The following is a 22,197-nucleotide window of genomic DNA, read 5'->3' on the forward strand; positions in this document are numbered from 1 at the left end:
TAGCAGCATTACTCATAATTCCCAAGAAATGTAAACAACCCAAACGTCCATCAACTGATAAATAAACGAAATGTGGCGCATCCATAGAATGGAATGTTATCCAGCAGAACAAAGGAGGACGAAATATCGGCACATGCTACAGCATAGATGAACCTTGAAAAAAGCATTACACTACGTGAAAGAAGCCAGACACGGAAGGCCACGTATCACATGATCCCATTTATATCAAATGTACAGAACAGGCAAATCCGTAGAGATGGAAAGTAGATGCTGGTTTCCAGGGGCTGGAGGGAGGGGACTGGGACAGCAGCTGGATGCAGGGTTTCCTTTCAAGGTTGATGAAAAAGGTGAAATTAGGTAGTGCTGGTGGTTGCAGAACTTTGCGGATTTACTATACACCGCTGGGTTGTGCACTTTGAGAGGACGAGTTTCGTGGTACGTGAATTATATCTCAATCAGAAATCCATCTTAAAAAAAGAAATGCAGGCTAAAGTGATCAACTGCTCAGCAAAATGCAGACGCAAGTATCCTCTGATGTTTAACACACAAAAAATTCTAAAGAGAAAGTAAAACTTGACCATAAAAGGGAGACAGGAGAGGGACATGAAAGGGATCAAATTAGTTGGATGAAAGAGGGGAGTGATTTCATGTTTCTAAGTACTGGTAGGGAGGCCCTTTCAATCTTCACTCCACCCTCCTACTTAGCAACGTTGGAAAGTTAAAAACTACACCTGCCAGACTCCTTGGAGGCCCAAGCCCCAGCCAAGACGTGGGCCCCTCCCGCTTGCTGCCTCTGTGCGTGACTGGGGGCGGCGGGGAGGTGCCCTCCTTCCTGCTGCTCCTGGCTGCACTTGCTGATGGATATGAGTTGACAAATTTGAGTCTCTCCTGTAAGGGACGTCCGGTGGTGGGTGGCTTCTTGACCGGAATCCCTGACCCTGGACGCAGCTCTGGGCCTGCCAGAATGCATCTCCAAGTGTGGGGCTATTGGGGGTCCTGGGGCCTCCCATCCCTCTCGGCTCCAGAGGCAGCATCAGCAACTGGAGGTGCCTTGGGGGGGGTCAGTTCTGTCTTGTTTTGGGAGTCATTCCAGGAGACCCAGTCCAAACCAGGTTATCAGGCCCCTCCAACAATGCACAAGCCCCACACGTCCTGTGGAAAACGTCTGCCCAACTCAATCTGCAGAGTGGCTTCCGTTTCCAGAAGGAGCCTGTAACGTTTTCCCTCTTAGACCCTCTCAAACTGCAGCTTCAATACACACAGATCAAAACTGCTTAGATGTAAGCTTTAAAAACTGTGAACCGCTATATTGTATACCTGCAACTTATAGAATATTGTAAACCAACTACACTTCAATTAAAAAAAAAAAAAGCTTAAATGATTTTCCCACTGTTTTCTTGGATGGTTGATTCCTGTGCACATCTTACATGCTGGCCGATGTGGGAATCTGCGGGGCAGCCGGGGAAGGCTGGCATGATGGGCCGCCAAGCTCCTCCCTCAGCCAGGAGGGCTGGGGCCGGGAAAGGAGGTGCCAGCTCAGGCTCTGCTTGCCCTCCGGCATCGGGGGGATACAGAGCTTTTGTTTTTGTTTTTCAATTTATTTTATTTATTTATTTTTGGCTGTGTTGGGTCTTCGTTTGAGCAGGGGCTACTCTTCGTTGAGGTGTGTGGGCTTCTCATTATGGTGGCTTCTCTTGTTGCGCAGCACGGGCTCTAGAGCACAGGCTTCAGTAGTTGCGGCGCACGGGCTTAGTTGCTCCGCAGCATGTGAGATCTTCCCAGACCAGGGCTCGAACCCGTGTGCCCTGCATTGGCAGGTGGATTCTTAACCGCTGCGCCACCAGGGGAGCCCTGCTTTTCTGTTTAAATCAGCCAGACTGAGTCTCAGTTGCTGACAACTGAGACCCCGACTATGCAGGCCCCTGACTCTAACTTTTTCCTGAGTGTGCTTCCCCACTCAGGGAAGGGGCACGAGACCCAAAAGAAGGCCGGCCCCAAGATCAGGTTTGCTCCCTGATGTTGTGGAGAGTGGGGGAACAGGCACAGCCATATGATACTGGCAGGGATGCAAGGAAACACTTCTACGGTGGACAGGGGCTGTCAGAATTAGGTAGGCATTAGAAACCTGCCAGACCACCGAGTCTGCATCTAGGGATGCTCACACGTGGACAAGGATGTATAGGGATGGTCGTTGTGTGCAAAATCACAGGCTGGACACATGTCCACCAGCAGGCTGAGTGGCATGGACTGCGTACACTGTGGGCCACCAGCAAGAACGACACAGACTTTTGTGATGGCAAAGACGCCACCGTCTGTGTGAAGACAAGGGTCAAACACGCTCATATATGCACAGAGACCTCTGGAAGTCACAAGAAAAAAGAGTAGGGGCCTATGGAGAGATACTGGGAATTAGGGAGGGAGGGCAACTTCTGTTTTGTACTCTGTTTTTCCAAGTACACATTTTATTTTATTTTATTTATTTTTTTGGCCGTGCCATGCAGCATGCAGGATCTTAATTCCCCGACCAGGGATCCAACCCATGCCCCCTGCAGTGGAAGTGTGGAGTCCTAACCACTGGACCACCAGGGAATTCCCTCCAAGTACATATTTTAAAATATCACATACCCATGGATCCTCCAAGGTGATTTAAATGAGTCACCCAGGGACTTCCCTGGTGGTCCAGTGGTAAAGAATCTGCCCTCCAATGCAGGGGACGTGGGTTCGATCCCTGGTCGGGGAACTAAGATCCCACAGGCTGCAGGGCAACTAAGCCCTCACACCACAACTACTGAGCTCACGCGCCTCAACTAGAGAGAAAACCTGCGCCCCGCAACTAGAGAGAAGCCAGCGCTCTGCAAGGAAAGATCCCACATGCCTCAACGAAGATCCCGTGTGCCGCAACTAAGACTCGATGCAGCCAAAAAAATAAACAAACAAAATTAATTTTTTTTTTTAAAGAAAGGAGTTTGTTCTTTGCTAAAATACAAAACAAGACGCACTCACTAATTGCCTGGAGTCACACTTGGGAATTGTCTACAATTTGACCCTGAAACCAAGACCACGTAACCTTTCATGCGGAGAGCCCCACGATCCCAGCAGTTCTTAGGTTACTTTCTGCCCTGGGAAGTGACTTTAAAAGCCCTATCACAGGTAAAATTAACATGCTTAAAGCCAAGCCCCAGTATTTCTCCTTCAAGCCCATCCTGTTCCCAATCACGCCACCTGTTAATGGCCCAGCTAGCTCCTCAATTCCTGAAACCCAAAGCCCAAGTCAGCCTCGAACCCTGCCTCCTGTCCCAGCCGCAGGCCACCCGGCAGCGGCAGCCACTCGCCAAGGTTTCTCGGACCCAAAGGCACACCTCACTTGGTCTCTCCCCAACGGCACTGCCAGTCTTCCCGATTCTACTCGCCCCACCCGCTCTGTTCTCCGAAAGACAGTGCTCCCTCGAGGGGATTTGCCCAGCTACGTTGTACACACGTGTGCAACCCACCACACGGCATTTGCACATACATCACACGTGCACACGTACCCATGCAGACACATCACCTACGATCACATCACAAATACACGTGCACAAACTGCTCACACACCACACGTGCGTCCACGTGGGCACACAGTACGTGCACGCGTGCGTCCCACGTGCACACACACCACGCGTCTCCTGCAGCAGACTTGCCGACTGCCTGCCCCCCCCCCCCCCCCCCGCCCCGCCTGTCCCCTCTTCCTTGGTAACAGAGCGTCGCCTTCTCCGCAGGGCGCCACTTAATAAAAGCATTTCCCTGCCCCCCTTGCAGCTGGACGTGACCACGTGACACACCTCTGGCCAGCGAGGGGATGAAGTCGCTGGCGGGACGTCCAGGAGGGCTCGCTACGGGACAGTCAACGATGTGCCCCTTCCTTCTGCCCTCCCTCCTCCCTCACGCCCGGAACACAGGCGGCGCCAGGGATGCACGGACCAGGATGAAAGCTGCGTGCCGCAGGGGGCCAGGTGGACACCCAGAAGGAGCCCGTGTCCTCCAGCGCTGGGGACTGCTACCCCTGGCCCGACGGCCCCCCTGTCCTGTTCTGGTCTGCGCCGCTCGCCGGGCCGCCGAGCCCCACCCTGACAGCCGGGCAGCCAGTCCTGCCAGGAGCCGCCCGCTCTCCGGCCGGCTCCAGCCTGCGCCCAGCCACGCGCCCCCGCCAGGTCACCCGTTCCCCCCGCTCCGGTCTGCTGCTGACACAGCGCACGGTGCTCCTTGCACCTCTCTCGGTGAAAGACCCGTGGAAAAGACCGAGAAAAAGGTAAAAGAAGTGACTAAGCAAGGTTTGTACTCATTTAATAAGAAAATCGGTTCTTTAAAAAAATAGTGTCTTTACGTGCTGAGTTGTGTGTAGTCAACGCGTGAGCTGAAAATAGACTCGCGGCAGGTTCTCCCTGTGACGGAAACTCAGAATGATGCAGCTCTCAGGATCCCGAGCTGCGGAGGCCGCGCGCGGGCCGTCCCGTCTGGGCGAGGCATGCCGCCGGCAGCAGGCTGGTGGGTCCCGGTGTGTGTGTCGTGGGCCAGCTCAGTCACTGTCCCCATCACTGCCTTCCAGGGGGCGGGGGACCTGCAGAGCGAGAGCAGACAGGAAACGGCTGTTGGGGCGCGCTCTGCCTGGCGAGGGCCCTCCCCTGCACTGGGCTGCCCAGGGCGAGGCTCAGCCTCACCCGGCTTCCTCTTCACTGATTCAAGAGCCTGTCTTGAACGGGCAAAGCCAAGGGCTGGGGACCAGAGGGGGTCTTCATCGGGCTCCTCCAGCTCCCAGAGGCTTCAGTGACCTTGGGGGCATAAAACTGATCTACTGCAAAGCTGGTCAAGTACAAGCCCCTCAGCGCTATATAGAGACGGCAGACAGAGGCCTCTCTCTGTCTGTGGGAATCAAGCAGAGAGCAAGCCTGGCCCCCAGGTCCCATCTGTACACGTGCTCCATCTGGCCTCAGAGTGCTGGGAAAATTGATAACCACCAACATTTAAAGAGTGGACTATTTCACATACACGTCTGGAATCCCAGTTTCTCCTGAGAAAAGGCAAGCTCCGACAACACTCAGGCCCACCTTCCATTGGCTGGCGCTGAGCTGCAGGGGCCCTTCCGGTGGAACGAGAGCTCTGCCGTTTCTCAGTCTCCACCAAGTCCCGTCTCCTCCCCGACGCTGCTTGGAATTCACCATCCGACCTGCAACCCCTGCCTTTCTTACACCTGGCCCACCTTGCTCGCTCCCCTTACCTGTATGCACATGGGTTTACAAGCCCAGCTGGGGAGGAAGGACAGTGTTTTTCTAGATATCTAGATAATGGGAAGAAATCTCCCAGAGCTCCAGGTGGGAATCTCACCCTTTGACAGCCTGCTGGGACACCATGAGAGAACATGGGCTTTGGGGACCTCCCTCGCCCCAGGGTAAAGAATTGAGAACTAGAGTAAAATGTTCACTTTTAGCTCCAGCACCTCCAATCGTGGATGCTCTCCTTCTAACATGAGGTTGGCAGTTAACTCACAGATGAATCACACTTTGAGCCAGGTCCCCGGGCGGTATCGGACAGCAGGGCTCCGGGACAGTGGGGCCGAAAGCACAGGCTGCGTCCCCTCCCAGGCGGAGAGCACCCGGGCCCGGAAAGGAACGCCGCCCAGAGGGCAAGGAGAACGACGCTTGGCCGCTCAGCGTCCCTGGCGCCTGCCAAGCAACCCCATGTTCTGGAGCCAGGTACATCAGCCAGAGGAGGACGTCCCACTGGCACCTCCATCCCCCACACGGGACGACGGCCACCGAGCATGTCCCTCACCCAGCGTCACTAAGCGCGGAGCAGGGCAGCTGGCCACCAGGTCCTATGCCCTGGCCCTGCTCCTCCCACTGTTGTGACCCCAGGGCAGCGACAGGCCTCTTGGTGCCTCAGCTTGCTCATCTATACAATGGGTACAATGACAGGGGCCAGAGTGGGTTTAAGCTTAGCCACGGACAATGACAGATGTGGACAAGTGCTTGGCTGAGCTCCTGGAAGGGCCAGCGCCAGCCCCGTGGTTCCCCTGACCCCCGGCCCCCGTGGCCCCAGCCCCACCTTGGCGCCTGGGCCGGCGGCTGCGTGGGCAGTGGCGCTGAAGTCATGCATGGGCAGGGTGCTCAGCCACTGGGCCATGGACCTCTCGTGGCGCTCGGTGCCGATGATCGTGGGGTAGATGTGCTGCTCCTTGAAGGCCGTGACCTCAGCCTCCTCCCGCGCCCAGTCCAGCGGCTCGTGCAGCCCGTCGTGGCCGAAGCGCTGGTTGTACTTCTCGAAGTGCACCTGCTCCAGGACCAGGCCGAGCCCCGGCGCCTTGGGCACGTCCACCTTGGCCTCCCCCCAACAACGCTCCAGCACACTCTCGGGCGCGTAGCCCTTGACGATGGCCACCACCAGCCCCACCATCTTCCTGATCTGGTGCGTCATGAAGCTCTGGCCCTTGACCTTGATCACCGCAAACTCCATGCCTTCGCGCACGAAGGGCTCCTCGCAGAACATGTCGAGGATGTAGCGCCGGGCACTGGGCTCGCGGGGCCCCTTCTGCGAGGTGAAGTTGTGGAAGTTGTGGGTTCCCCTGTAGCAGGCCAGGAGCCGGTTCACACGCCCCAGCGTCTCTGCATGCAGCCGGTACGTCTCGTCCTGCACGTCGTGGTCCTTGTGGGCAAAGGCGAACGTGGGCAGCATGTAGAAGTAGGTCCTGGCGTCGCACTTGTTCTTGGAGTTGAAGCCGCCCGTGACCCTCTTCAGTCCTGGGGGCAGAGGAGGCGATGAGGACAGACTGACGACACCCTGAGCAGGTCTGAGCGCCAGCACCTTACCTGCCGAACCCGGACGAGCCCGAGGGGGCCCCGGCTCCGTGCGCTAAACCCTCAGCTAAAACCTGTCAAACAAACCCCGGAGTCGGCCAAGGTGCGGGACACCCTGCTCTCGCCTCACGGATCCCGGGGGACCCACACGGACTAAAGCACCAGCCGGTGACCCCGACCCAGAAGCCTTGGATCACAAGCCATCCTGCAGGTGAGGCCAGGGACAGCAGCGTGTTCAAACAGCAAAAGAAACTGGAAACGACTTAAAAAGTCCAGCAACAGGGAAACGATCAACGGCTCTCAGACATTTGCAGAATGAGCCGAAAGCAGCCCCGCAGAGCAGGCGCCCGTCCCCAGGACCGGGGGCCGCACCGCTGAGCACTCACTGTGCCTGGCCAGGGCTCCCAACAGACTTCTTAACCGTTCAGTGAAAAAAGATGAGCAAAGCGAAGAACTACGTGTGTATTTCTCTTTGTGAGAAAAATACAAACACACGGATCATGTCTGTATTTGTAGAGAAAACTTCTGAAAGAATCACAACTGTTGCGGGGGGCGGCTTCTGGGAACTGGGGCGCACGAAGCGCCTTGTGGCCCTGGGTGCTCCGTGCTGCGCGGCTGTCCTCAAGCTAAGTCAAGACCGGGTCGCGAGGACTCAGCCTCACAAGGAGGCTGACTTAAAGGCCAACTCTGGCTTCATGTTACAAGGACTGACGACACGGCCCCGGGGCTGCCAGTTCAAGGCTGCATCTGCGCCGCCCTTCCCGTCTTCTGTCTCTGCTGTCGTGTTTGATTTGGGGTAATCTTATTTTTGTGTTTTGTCTTGCTTTAAGAATCCAATTTCATCGACACAGCATCGCAGGTATGCCTTGTGCACCTAATTTCTGTCGTGCGGAACATAACTGCCAAGAAAGGCTGAAAGGGGCTGGCAGCCGACCACACGGCTGGGCTGCTAACGAGGGAAACACAGCCTTGCTGTGTCACGTTATGTAAGCAGTGCTAACGGCTGCGAATTGTGTAGGGCCTGGTATTATTTTAGCAAAAGTGGGGAACAACCCGTGGCATACGTGAGAACGTTCCCGCGGAATGAATGTTAAGAGGCATCACATGGGGCTTTAAGAGGACTGGCTCCCAGAGAAGGTCTTCAGGAGGGAATTATCCTCACCAGGCAGAGAAAGACCACAGGACAATAAAAATAAAACCGTGTCATGCCAATAATAAATGCAGAGCCTTCCCCGGCGGTGCAGCGGTTAGGACTCCGTGCTGCCACTGCAGGGGGCGCGGGTTCCATCCCTGGTCGGGGAATGAGATCCCGCGTGCCGTGCGGTGCAGCAAATAAATAAATAAATAAAAATTTAAAAACTAAATTCAATAGTGGGCAAAGTAACCAAAAACAAGGGTTGTGACTTTGTGTTGAGATCCCTATTTATACTTGTACCCAATGTTCATGGCAGTTCCTTTTCGTAACAGCCCCAAACTGGAGACACCCGCAGTGTTCCCCACCAGGTAACTGGATAAACAACTGGAAACCACGCAGCAATGGAAAGGAACAAACCGGATGCACCCGACAACGTGCAGGAACCTTTAACCAGAGGCTCCGTGAAAGAAGCCATTCCATACGATCCTGTTTACATAAAACTCTAGAAATACGAAGCAGTCTATAATGAAAGAGAGCAGATCAGTGGTCGCCTGGTGAGGCATGGGGTGGGAGGGGCGTGGGGAGGGTCACAATCTTCTGGGGGTGACAGAGAGGGTGACTCTCTCAAGTGGGCTGGTTTCACAGTTATGCACACATATCACAACGTTTTAATTGTATAATGAACTACGCAGTTTACCGTACACTGGTTATACTTCAACTTTAAAAAGGATTTAAAAGTGTTTTTAATTCTCTGGTTAAAGAAAAACTGACACTGTAGTGTGCGGGCGATGACACAGGCAGACCTGAAATACACGTCACGACAGCAGGACAGGTGCAAGTGCGTGGCTGCAGGTGTTAGGTGCGTGCAAGGTGGCCTGGCTTCACGTGAAGGCAGCTGTGGTAACTGGCCCATGGATGCTTTGACCCCGGGGCTGGCAAACAGTGGCTAAAACATGGCCGTTCCTGTACAACTTCTGAGCTAAGGCTGAAAGGGTGGTTAAAAGAAGAAACAAAGGAGAAGAATATGCAACAGAGACGGTGATCTGTGTGGCCGCAAAGCCTCAGATAGTTTACTACCTGGCCCTCTACAGAAAGCCTCTGCCAGCCCTTGCTTTAAGGGCCGGCAAAGCGATCACTAAAAAAAACCATAGCGAGTCATCGCATTAGCTAACCAAGGTGATAATGAAATGCAATGATAGGAAACATCAATTAATCCAAAAGGAGGGAGAAAAAGAAGAGGGAAACAAATGGGACAGAGAGAAACAGAAGGCAAGCAGAGCTACCCCCAGCCACCCCACTACCACATTAATTATCAATGGCACCTATATGCCACTTAAAAGGCAGAGAGGGTCAGACTGGAAATCCTGTTATCAGGCCTGTTACAATAGGGAGTCATAGCCCCTGTTTTAATTTTATCAAATCTGGACTTTCATATCCAAGCATTTGGTTAAAACAAGGCACATGTACCACCAAGATGCTGCACTGAGGGCCTTTCCAAGTCTGTCTGTCTGGCTGTGTCCCTTTCTGAAGGAGGTGGGAATACTGAACCCTTCCTTACAGCTGACTCACAACCACTCCTTCCAACTGCTAAGCGACCACTCTGTTATCTTAGCTCCGCAACAGAGAAATTCGGTGAAAGAAGAAATTTCGTGTCCCTGTGAGACCGGCCACCACCCAGTGTGCAGCCCAGCGCTGCAAGGCTTACCCAGTATCCGAATGTGAGACGGAAGGTGGCTGTTAATCTTTTCTAAAAGGTCGTCAATCAGCCACACCTTCAGGGACACAACCTGGCCGGCCGCAGACACACCCTGCAAAGGAAGCAGACATGGGAGGGCCAGCTGGGCCCTGCACTTGGAGCGCGACAACCTGCAAGCTCGTCTCTCCAGCAGAAGGACCACACGCACGCTACACCTGTCCGTGGAGGGATTCTGCTTTTAGAAGTGCATATGAAGGGAATAACCAGATACAAGAACAGTGCTCTATATACCAAGGGAGTGAGTGCCACATAGCTTATAAAATATTACAAGTGAACTTCAGAGCCCAACAAAACGCGGGAACAAATACATGAAATCCTGCAGATAGGAGATAAAGTCCCACCCTGGATGTGACTCTCAAGGACTTAGGAAAAAAGAAAATGCAACTTAAGAGATGACAGAACTCTGGAGCTGAGCAAGGTCACCATCTAAGTCACAGCAGCAGGTATCCTGTGGGGATGGGGTGCTAGTGACACAGGTAAACTGAGCAAGCTCCGCACTCAAGAAGAGCACAGTTCACCATTTGTATGTTACACCTTTTTCCTAAAAGCAAGTTTTCATAAAAGGCAATACGGCAGTAAGGTCTGGGGGAGGGGAGCGGTGTGATTCGGAAGGTGGATGAGGAGGGGGCTCCTGGGACACGGGCAGAGACCCACGTGTTGACCTGAGTGGAGATTATCCAGGCGCTCACCGTAGAATCACCCGTTTCACTTTATACTGACACTGTATGCACCTTTCTGTTTACTACAATCATACTTTCTAAAAAGATTTTTTTAAATGTAAGCAAAGAAGACAGAGTACCGTGTAACACTCCTGCCGAAAAATTTCTTTACTCTGTATCTAGTCATGAGAACAATCAGACAAATACAGATTGAGGACAGTCGTCAAAATAACTGGCCTGAACCATCCAAAACATCACGTCAGGAAGGACAGAAAGGAGGTGACGAGACCATTTTAAAGGAAACTCAAGGGCTTCCCTGGTGGCGCAGTGGTTAAGAATCTGCCTGCCAATTCAGGGGACACAGGTTCAAGCCCTGGTCCGGGAAGATCCCACATGCCGCGGAGCAACTAAGCCCGTGCGCCACAACTACTGAGCCTGCGCTCTAGAGCCTGTGAGCCACAACTACTGAGCCCGCGTGCCACAACTACTGAAGCCTGCACGCCTAGAGCCCGTGCTCTGCAACTAGAGAAGCCACCGCAACGAGAAGCCCATGCACCGCAACGAAGAGCAGGCCCTGCTCGCCACAACTAAAGAAAGCCTGCGCGCAGCAACAAAGACCCAACACAACCAAAAAAATAAATAAATAAAATAATAAAAGAAATAGAAAAAAAAATTTTTTAATTAAAAAAAAAATGAAGGAAACTCAAAAGACATGACAACTGAATGGAACCATCAACACTGGGTTAGACACAGGATCAATAAGAAACGGTGTACCAGTGTTAAATTTCCCAAGGGTGATAGCGACACCGAGCAGTTGCCAGAGGATGCCACTGCTCACGCAACATATTTTGGGGTGAAGGGTGATGACGTCTGCAACTTCCTCTCAAATGGTTCCATTCAAAGGCACAAAAAGGAAAACAAATATGGCAAAAGTTTAACACTGCCGAGTCCAGGGGAAGACCAAGGGTGTTCATGCATTGTTCCTGGGACTTCCAGAGGTCTGAAGTTTTTCCAAATAAAAAGTTGGAGAGATTTTTGTAAAAAAGAAGAAAGACAAAAAATAAACTGGTGAGATGGAACACAGGCCGAATCTACTGTTCACCAGGCAGACACCCTCCAACACAGAGGCATCTGGCCACGAGTGGCTACTGTGGGCATAAAATGGCTGTTCTGAAATGAGGTCTCAAAGTCTCAGTACACGAAAAAGGAACGGAAATACACCTCATTGCTAATCTTTTTATATTGATTACATGTTTTTTTGGTTTTTTTTAAATTTTTGGCTGTGTTGGGTCTTTGTTGCGGTGCGTGGGCTTCTCATTGCGGTGGCTTCTCCTGTTGCAGAACATGGGCTCTCTAGGCGCGCGGGGTTCAGTAGTTGTGGCTCACGGGCCTAGCTGCTCCGCGTCACGCGGGATCCTCCCGGACCAGGGCTCGAACCCGTGTCCCCTACACTGGCAGGTGGATCCCTAACCACTGTACCACCAGGAAAGCCCTGATTACACGCTGAAATGAGAATTTTCTGGATATGCTAGTGGAGAGTGGGTGATGACTAAAGGGTACAGGGAAGTTTTGGGGATGATGGAAATGTTCTAAGCTTGGCTGTGGTGATGGCTGCACAACTGTGAGAAAGGACTAGAATCAACGAATGTACCTTTAAATGGGCAAAATATGTGGGAGTGAATTACAGCTCCTTGAAACTTTTTTTTTTAATATGAAACAAAAACTAACAAAATATTCATTTGTTCATCCATGGGGATGTTAGTATCAAAGGTTTTCTAGATTTCCCAAAATGTAAGAAGGAAAACATATTCGAATAAAACCATCTCTAATAACAGTGAAAACTGAAATAAATGCTAGCCCTCTATGTGGAAATGCTGTCTTCATTAGCTCGGGTAAATGTTTACTTTTCTTCTGCCTTGAAAACAACCAGAGAGCTGTAAGTGGGAAAGCTAAACAGAAAACAACGCCGCGGAGAGCCCCGGTGCTCTTTACTGGACCGAAGAACACGTGACTGGGTCACCCACGAGACTGCCAGGCGCCTGTTTTTGTTCTTAGCTGTCTGTGCGGTAGCTCTGGTTCCGGGGCTCTGGCCTGGGCCTGTGGATCCCAGGGGACGCTGTACCTTTGAAACTCAACGTTATTCAGATTCCCGGGACCCCGATCTGCAAAAAGCTACGTGTACCACAGACTCCCAGTGACCTTAGGTGGCCAGAGAGATGATTCAGGGCCCAGGTCTGAGAGAGCAGGCTCAAAGGTGCACGGGCACTTTGGGTTTTTTATCTCCTGGGGGAGAGCTTCACGTTCTCCGTGGCTGGTTGTCCCACCTGCCTCGGCGACACCCTCCATTCCTTTGTGGGGAGCCCCTGCTCGCACCAGCCCCACACCTGGGAATGTGCCAGGGTGGGACCAGCCAGCGACTGGCCTGGGACGGTGGGAGAGCCAACCAGACAGCAGGACTCAATCTCATGAGCATGAATGGACAGTGCTGGGTCACGGCCACCCGAGACTCCTGAGCGTGCAACTCCCGCGGGGTTCCAAAGACTTGGCTCACACACGCACAATGGAAACTATTTCCCGTTCATCGCTTTTTATGTTGATTACACGTTGAAAGGCGACTACCTTGGACACACTAAGTTAAATAAAACTGATAACAAAACCCAGCGTCACCTGTTTCCTTTTCCCTTTTAGCTGTGGCTCCTAGGAAGTTTAACATCACACGCATGGCGGGCCTCTGCGGCCACGCGGTCCTACTTGTATCGCGAGCCTGAGATGGATGGATCTAAGGCAGATGTTGTGGCCACCGTGCCACCCACGGGAGCGACAGAGGAGAAAGCACAGACAGAGAGGACGCCAGACCCTGTGGCCCTGAGCACCTAGGTCCAGCCACACCTGGGCCGGAAATGCCCCAGTTTCTTGGCCACACGAGGCAACAACTTTCTTTCCACTTACACTCGTCTGAGCTGTGCATCTGTCATTTGTAACCAAGAGAATCTTGAGAGATAAAGGCGCTAAGATGGAAAGTGGGATGAGGACAAACACAAACCACAGACCGGCGGCTTCGGTGCTGCCTGCACCTGCAGGGGATGTGGGGACAGCGCCTACCTTGTCCGTCCGGGCGCAGCGTTGGAAGGACATCTTCCGCATGTCCTCCCCGTGATTCTCAGGAATACAACCCGACCGGACCAGGGCAGACACCAGGTCATCTTCGATGGTCTTGAATTTCGAGGACCCAACATTCCTCTGAGGAAAAGAGAAGAAAACTTGTTTTTCACTCAATCACTACCCACAGTAGGGGCCCTGGGCCATGGCTGATCCAGGTAGGGGCATGTGCGTTGTGCCCGCACCCGGCAGGTGGGGACCGCACCTGTGGGCGTGGAGAGACCCTGCAGCTCGTCCCCCGACCCACGGAAGCAGGAAAGCCACCTGTGGGTATCCACAGTCTAGAAACTTCCCACCCTGGGCAGCTGACACTGGGCATCACCTAAGACATCATTTCCCCCTACCTGTCAGATGTGAGACCAGCACCCTCCTGCTGGAGACCCATCTGTCTGTTGCACCCGGCCAAAGAGGGACTCCCCTCCCTCATCACCCCAGGGTCTCCCCTCCCTCACCACAGCAGGGAGCAGGCCCTCCTGCATCACTACAGGGAGGCAGGCGCCCCTGCTGGAGGAGGAAGCCACCCCAGGGTGCTGCCAGCACCTAGTGGGTGCAGATGCAGTGTAATCACAGTCCAGGGCCTGCAGGACCCTGTGACATCAGTGAGATCACCACCCTGACGTCAAAGAAAATCTTTGCAAAGCAAGGGACACAGGGCGACAAGCACGTCGCCAAGATGCACCACAGTGGGCAGGTCCTTCCCAAAGTCTACCTCACGGTCCCCACTGCAGCTTAAGTCCAATCCCTTTACTCAGCAAGAAGCTATAAATGCTCCTCCAGCGATCGGAATGGATATTAAGAAACGGGGATAACCACCCTTCCCCACATCCCGCTGTGTCCTTCTGTCACCCTGTGAGCTACCGTCACTCCCTACCCCCCCTCCATTCCCCTAATGGGGAAACTGAGGCAAACAGAAGCTGATGAGACACAGGCAAAATTCTCAAGACAGTGCATAAGGCAACAACACACGTAATCAGTCACCCTCAAGCAAAAAAGCATTTAAACATCGGCGAAGAGCAGCGGAGGCGGTTTCCTTGTTCCACTAAGTGAGACCGAAGCACCGCTTCCACCATTGTCACCATCTACCCGAGGTCATCAAAGGTCATCAAATTGGTTTCACGGGTGCAACCCTATACTTAATGAAAAATACTAAAATAGGATACCAAGTATCTCATTACTACTATTATTTACAGTAAAGGTGACCACAGCACCTGGTAAGGTTGGCCACTGTTTTCTTAAACTTCCGCTTCAGTGAGATACTCTACACAGCAGGGAATTCCTCCAAGAAGTTTAAAGGACGAGGCACCAAAGTGTAAGAGCCACACCGCTGACCACAAGGGACGAGAAGAAACTCTACGTGCATCTGCCGGGGCGCCGGGGCTCTTGTGCCTTTCAGGAAAGGGTCACGGGGCTGGGCTGGGCAGGGAGCTCTCACGTGCCTGCGTACCCACAACCGTCACCTTCACGTGTCTAACAAAGAGTAACAGCTGTCTCTTCCGAGCATCCCTGGCGCTGTCCCAGTTCTAGTGTGCGGCATCGGTCAGCCCAATGACTCTTCCTGCCCTGTAAAGTCAGCACTGCGATCGTAAAGATGAGGAAACGACGGACTGAGAGTTCTAGTCACTTGCCGCCTCTGGTCATCGGCAGGCCTGGGCCTTTAACTACCTTGGGAGACTCATGAACACCTCTCCCTCCCGCCCCCCCGCCCCCCCCCCCCGCAAGCATCCAAGCAATGCATGGATGAAACAGGGCTCAAAGCTGCTTCAATCTGAATCTAAATCTTGCCTGATGGGACCCACGCGATAAAGGAGGTGAAGAACGAGACCCCTCTTTCTGCCACTTCCCAAGATGGCTCACTGGGTAACTGTCGCTCTGAGGTCCCTGCCCCAAGCACACCGGCCCAGCCCGCGGGCGCCCTCACCTGCATGCCGTGGTAGCCCTTCCCGGAATAGGCCACGAGCAGCACGACCTTGCGCTTGGGCAGCTTCCTGTGCTGCCCTCCACCCTCGCTGCTCCTGAGCCTTTTCGCCTGCTGCTCTGTCTCCTCCCAGATCCTGGCCGGGCCCTGCCAGCCACGCCGGACCTTCCTGTCCTGCTCCTGCTTGGTCCCCACGGGCACGGGGGCCTCCCCATTCCCTGCCATGGGGGGCAAGCTGAAAAGACACGGTGGCGAGGGGGGGTGGGGTGTGAGCAAAACACAGAAGGAAGCGGCCCAGTGAAAGGCTGACGGTGGCAGCCTGGTCCAGTAAACACCCTGGGCCGACCACCGAGTCCAAATCCCAGCTGGGCGCTAACTGTAGATCTTGCCCAACCACCAACTTGGCCTCGGTTTCACTGTCCAAGAAATGGAGCAGTGACAGCACTTTACGCGATGAGGGCTGGTGCTCGCCGGGCATGCAGTCGGGCTCAGTGGGGGTCAGCGTGCTACCCTGGGGTCACGGACAAGTGCACTGTCATTACCAGAGGAGGCGCGGTCCCAGGCGCGGGGTCCACGGTCCGCAGGCTCTCCTCAGGGCCCAGGCCGCCGCCCGCAGGCTGGGGAGCCCCATGCAGGCCCGGGAGGGGCGGGGGGGGGGGCACGCGCCCGACCCCTGACCTCCCCCGGTACGCACCCACCCGGGTCCTCTAAACCCCTAACCTCCCCGGGGCCCCTACACACCAGGCCACCCCTCCTTAACTCCGACCACGGCCACGCTCCAGCCCCACCCCTTGAGAACTCTAACCTTCCCGGGACCCTCTCACGCTCCAGCCCCGCCCGCGGATAACCTAAGTCGTCCCTGACCCCCAGGCTGACCTCTGACCTCCCCAGTCCCTCCTGCTCCCCCCTCGTCCTCTCGCCTCGCCCAGCCGGCTCTCCCTCGGGAATTGGGGAGACCCCGGCCACCCACGCCGGGACTAGTGGGGCGCGCCCCGACCCGGCCCCACTCACAGAGCGGCGGACTGAGCCGGAGCCGGACCACGTGGGCGAAGGCGGAAGCGGAGCGCGCGGCCGGACGGCAGCCGGACGTGGACAAAAGTACTTCTGGGCGAGGCGGGCCGAGGCGGCTTGGGGCGGAGCTTGGTGTCAGGGGCGGGACTGAGCGGGGCTTCGGGGCGGGGAGGGCGGGGAGGGCGGGGCCTGGCGCCGGGAGCCCGGTTCCCCGCTGCCAACTCGGGGGTGGTTTGAGGCCGATGTGGATGCGCCCTCTTAGGGCGAACAAATCGTCCTAACAACTACGCTTCCAGGCTCTGTTCCGTGTTACAAGTGTTAGCTCATTCAGTCCTTTCGCCCGCCTTAGGGAACAAGCACGGTAAGAGCAAGCACGTTACTGAAGAGGAACCCGAGGGACAGAGAGGCTGAGCCCATGGCCGGAAGCCACACAGCACCAGTCCCGGCATCTGGAATGACAGCCTGTCTTTCAACAGTGTGCAGACCAGCGCCTTCCCACAAACCGCTCATAAGAAAACACTTGCCATGTGCCAGTGCCAGGTGCTGCTCTAGTGGCTTGATGCCTATTAGCTTATTCAATCCTCATGAAGCCTTGAGGAAGGTTCTCTTGTCCCCATTTTACAGATGAGGAAGCTGAGGCACGGAGAGGGGCCCAAATGCCAGGGAGAGACTGGGTCATGCTGGAGCCCCCTGTGTGAGAGCTCCAGGGAGTGAGGACCTCCTGGAAGCTGGTAGAAGACAGATGGGAAACTCGCCCACACATGGGGTTTGGGAGGCGGCACAGATGTCACCACAGCTGGCGGGAGCGAGCAACAGCCCGCAGAAGGTGGAAGGAAGTGCGGCTGGCAGCACGGGACTCAGACCTCCCTGAGACGGCCACTCGGTCAGTAGCTATTTTCCGAGCACCTACTAGGCTCCCAGCGCCTGCAGAGGCTGCGAACAGACTAGGAGCAGAACCCGTGCCCTCGGGAAGCTTCAACTCTAGTGGGGGTAGACAATGACAGACCAACAGCAAGAGAGTGTGTGATTAAGCGTTAAGTGCTGTGTGAAAACGACTCAGAAGTACTGACGCATGCTACGGCTGGGGGTGAACCTTGAAAACACATTCAGTGGAGAAGCCAGGCGCAGAAGGCCACGTCGTGCGTGTATGATTCCATGCACAGCTGACCCTTGAGCAACGCAGGGTTGAACGCGCGGCTCCACCTATACAGAATTTGTTTCACTAAATACAAAGTGCAGGACTACTAAGTCTGCCAGTGGCTGAATCCACAGATGCGTAACCACGGACACGGAGAGCCAGCTGTCAAGTTATATGTGGATTTTCGACTGCGTGGCTGGGGGGGGGGGCGGTCTGTGCCCCTAACCACCACGTTGCTCACAGGTCACCTGTATATGAAATGTCCAGAACAAGCGAACCCACAAGAAAGAAAGTGGATCAGTGGCTGCTGACATGGATTCTCTCCTGGACCAAATTCTACTCAGACTCCTAATTGGAAAAGTCAGGCCTAGCTGGAAAAGAGCTCAGGCAGGCGGAAGGGCACAGCTCACCTGTGCTAAACAATCCCCCAGGCCAGCCCACCCCTCTGAGGAAGGGAAGAAAGAGCTGCCCCAGGGTTCCAGGCATGAGGAAAGGTCAAGGTCACGTGTGGTCTGGGGAACTCAGGTGGCTGAGCAGCCTTAGGAGGCATCGGGGCACCTTCACACAGAGCACCCCACAACAGAGCACCCTACCTTCACCCAGAGAACCCCGTCACACAGTACCTACCATCACAGAGCACCCCTTACCATAGAGACTCCTTTGTCGGGGGACACTCCTTCCCCGCCCTCGGCCTCTGCAGCTCTGGAGGCCTGGGCCCGCTCTGGCACATGGAGGTGGACACGGGGCACAGGCTGAACCATCCGTGTAAGTGCACGACCTGGGCAACTGTGACGGCTGGAACTAGAGCCGCCGAGGAAGGCAGTTGAGACTGGATGATGGGACTTCGGGTTGTGCCCCGGGAAGCAGTCCATCTCCCCCTGCCCGTGTGAACCAGGAAGCTCCCGGTGCTTGAAGAGAAGCCCAGGCCGGGTGAGGGCAGTCTCCGGGGCAGGCCCAAGACCCCAGGCTGTGCCGCGGGCCAGCAGGTGGGGAGGATGGAAGCTTGGGGCCGTGCTCTGAGGTCCTGTGTCAGGTGAGAGAATAAGAGGAAAAGACCACCGAGGGGCCTCCCTGCAAACTGGCCATGGTGGCACCGAGCTGGACTCTGATCTACGGAGAACAAACTGAGGCCTGTGAGGCTGGGACAGGTGCCCAGGGGGCATTTAGAAGTGGGGCAGGCACCTGAGCCGGACCTCCTGGCCGAAGGCCCCCTGTGAGTGTGCCAGGAGCGCGCAGGGCAACGTGAGCCCCCGCAGGAAGTGGGGAGCCGGTCCCTCCCGTGTGCCCGCTGCACCCCCGGCCCAGCCAGCCCTCCTGGGCCCTCCTTACTGTCAGGCTCCTACACAGGGTGTTTACAGCAGCGCTACCCATGAATACCAAGACTGGGGAGCAAGAGGACATCCTTCAGTAGGAAAATGGATACATAAACTCAGTACCCCCAGACAGGAGAGTATCATTCAGCATTGAAAAGAAATGAGCCATCAAGCCATGGAAAGACCCAGAAGAAGTCAACCTGAAAAGGCTACACTGTGTGATTCCAGCATTGTGGAAGAGGCGAAACTATGGAGACAGTAAAGGGACAGGGGTTAAAGTCAGGGAAGTGAACACAGAGCACAGAGGATATTCAGGGCAGTGAAAGACTCTGCATGACACTGAAATGGTACAGGTCATCATACGTGTGTCCAAACCCACAGCACGGGCACCAAGAGCAAATCACAACATAAACACGGACTCCGGGTGATGCTGACGTGTCAGTGTAGGTTTATCAGTTGTAACAGATGAATCCCACCCATGCAAGGTGTTAACAGGAGAAGTAAAGTGGGTGGCAGGGGGAGAGGGAGTATTTGGGAACTCTGTACTTTCTGCACAATTTTTCTGTAAACCTAAAACCGCTGTAAGAAATGAAGTCTATTAATTTGACAACAAAATGCCACGGTTGTCTTAATCCTCTTTCGGCATTTCTTTGTGCAACATACCGGGAGCCCCACAGAGCGGAAGGGGCTGCATCTCCAGCAGGCACGGCCCTTCCTGTCTGCAGAGCCCGGAGCACGCACTCCAGGAAGCCAGACTGGAGCAGCCCTGCTGGGACCTAGCCTTTTGTAGGCCCCACCTTCCACTTCCTCTATCACTACCCCTCCGCGAACTTTCGTTTCACATTGCGGTTAGCCTTTTTGGTAACTTAATGAGATACTTTTAGCCTATTAAAACAATATGTAGGGCTTCCCTGGTGGCGCAGTGGTTGAGAATCCGCCTGCCAATGCAGGGGACACAGGTTTGAGCCCTGGTCCGGGAAGATCCCGCATGCCGCGGAGCAACTAAGCCCGTGCACCACAACTACTGAGCCTGCACTCTAGAGCCCGTGAGCCACAAGTACTGAGCCTGTGCTCTAGAGCCCGCAAGCCACAAGTACTGAGCACGCGTGCCACAACTACTGACCCTGCGAGCCTAGAGCCTGTGCTCCACAAGAGAAGCCACCGCAATGAGAAGCCCGCGCACCGCAATGAAGAGTAGCCCCTGCTCGCCGCAACTAGAGAAAGCCCGCGCACAGCAACGAAGACCCGATGCAGCCAGAAAAATAAAAATAAATTTATAAAAAAAAAACCTTAAAAACAGATAAATAAAAAACAACACGTAGTCTAAAAAATGGAAACCTTACCACTCAACAACAAAAAGAGAAAGCATCCGATTCAAAAACGGGCAAAGGACATGAATGGATATTTCTCCAAAAATGATCTAGAAATTGCTGACAAACACATGAAGAGATACTTGAGGTCACTAACCGTCGGGGGCATGCACATCAAAACCACAGCCTCTCACACCCATCCAGAGGCGGAGCGGGGGACCCTCCTGCGCCGTGGGTGGGGACGGAAGTGACGCGGCTGCTGTCAAGGTCTGGCACCCGGTGAAGCCCTGGAGGACTGAGCTCCCAGCCTTGCCCCGAACCTGACCTCCAAACTCCAGCTGCTGCTGCGGGACATGGGGGGGCGGGGCGTGTAGTCCGAGAAAGGAGGTGACGGGAGAAGGGTAGGCCGTGACAAACCATCAGTAACAGCAGCCCAACAACTCCAGAGGTTTATTTCCTTAAATTGATGTTACACAACTTAACGCAAGGGGTGGGGGTGGGGGTGGGGGTGGGGGGGCGAGTGACACAAACGTCTTGTAAGGTAGACCAAGGGCGGAGAGCTGTGCTGTGGAGGACAGGCTGGGTGGGCGGTGCTCACCCCACAGCCCGGAGGTCGCCTGCGGACAGAGCCCAAGGGGCCCCTCTCACGGCGCCGGCCCCCCGGAGGCCCCGGTTCCAGCCAACCGTAAAGCAATAAATACGGACATTTTCTGTGCAGGAGGAGAAGCTCAAGCCACCGGTGAGGAGACAGAAACGAGTCCCAGGGCTGCTCTTCTTCTGGGTCCAAGCACAGAGGCAAGATTTCAAGTATCGCAAGAGAGAAACGCGTGGGGTCTTCGCCTGGGCCTGTGGTGAAACCTCAGCGCCGGCGGTGCTGGGCTGGGGCAGCTCCCTCTGCATCCTTGAGGACACGTTCGAGAGGAGCTAGGCAGAGCCGGGCAGACCAGAAAAGGGACCCCCCCCCCCCGAGCCTGGAAGGTGGCCTCCCCGCCGACCCCCCATGGCAGCCAGGACCTGGTGAGGGGACAGAGGGCTTGACATCAAAACCTCCTGTGAGAGCTGGACAGGTGGGTTTACGCACAAAAGCAGTCCTCAGCTGCCCGCCGTCTTCAGGCAGGGAGCAAGGGCAGGGGTAGGGCCGCCCTACAGGCGGGAGGGCGGACGGCCACGCGCAGACCACACGCGCCCAGCGCCACCGGCGCCCGGGGTCCCAGCATCGCTGCCGAGGCTGCCCCGATCCTGCCCCCATCCTTTCGGAACAAAACGTCAACTCATACGAGTTTTCTTCTTTTAAAAAAAAGAAAAATGAAAAAGAGCTGCAGAAGATAAGACACATCTTAGGAGTTAGGTGTGAAAGACGGCAACAACGTCTGTGCTGGGTTTTGGAAGCTCGGTGCTTCGTACTGTCCGTCCCTAAAAGAACATTTAAATAAGACGGCTGCTTCGCCTCGAGAGCGACCCGGGCGGCAGGCACAGCACACGCGCTCGCGGAGCTGTCTGCACACGGATATGTGATTACAGGTGTGTACACGTGCCTGGTGGTGCAACAGCCGGGGCCGAGCGGCAGCCCCGGGTCCAGTCCACCTGCATAAAGTGCTGGGTGATTCACAAAGCTGGGCGGTGGTCTCGGGGGAGGGAGGGGTGGGAGCCAGGAGGACACACCTTTTGCTGGGTGGATCCGCTGGGCAGGCCTGGCGGCTTTGGCTTGAGTGGGCATCACGGTCTCAGGGCCTCTGCTTGTCCTCAGCGAGACAGCCCTGGGGTCTGGACGGGGGCGGGGGATGCCCACACATCCCCACCTGCCATCGAGGCAGCCGGGAGAGAAGTTCAGATTGCCGGCTGGGCGGGGAGTTCTGCCCGTCAGCCAGGCCAGGGGACTGGCCTACGTTGAGGTTCTGTGTGGGGCCCTCCAGCGCCCTGAAGTCCACGGCCGCGGAGCCCAGGAGACAGAGACGCAGCCTGAGGCCTGGCTCC

The 22,197-nt window shown here is 55.2% G+C and overlaps 1 protein-coding gene across 4 annotated transcripts; it reads right to left on the minus strand.

Moving 5' to 3' along the window:
• Positions 1–4,304: 4,304 nt before the first annotated feature.
• PUS1 (pseudouridine synthase 1) lies at positions 4,305–22,110 on the minus strand. 4 transcript variants are annotated; one of them, XM_089894328.1, is made up of 7 exons: positions 21,886–22,110; positions 16,463–21,636; positions 15,455–15,686; positions 13,480–13,617; positions 9,668–9,770; positions 6,079–6,770; positions 4,305–4,594 (listed from the first exon to the last, which is right to left on the minus strand). In XM_089894328.1, exons 3-7 carry the CDS (start codon positions 15,674–15,676, stop codon positions 4,553–4,555), a joined length of 1,197 nt encoding a protein of 398 aa, XP_089750454.1. In that variant the 5' UTR covers positions 15,677–15,686; positions 16,463–21,636; positions 21,886–22,110; the 3' UTR covers positions 4,305–4,552. The 4 variants fall into 4 exon arrangements, with proteins under 4 accessions (XP_089750454.1, XP_022453473.1, XP_030620254.1 ...); XM_022597765.3 differs by having other exon boundaries at positions 16,463–22,110; XM_030764394.2 differs by lacking the exons at positions 16,463–21,636; positions 21,886–22,110 and adding an exon at positions 16,328–16,435.
• Positions 22,111–22,197: the final 87 nt, after the last annotated feature.

This window comes from Delphinapterus leucas, chromosome 14, assembly GCF_059928025.1.
Source record: "Delphinapterus leucas isolate spDelLeu-1000000601 "Yukka" chromosome 14, BTC_Dleu_Yukka2, whole genome shotgun sequence".
NCBI classification, from domain to species: Eukaryota; Metazoa; Chordata; class Mammalia; order Artiodactyla; family Monodontidae; genus Delphinapterus; species Delphinapterus leucas.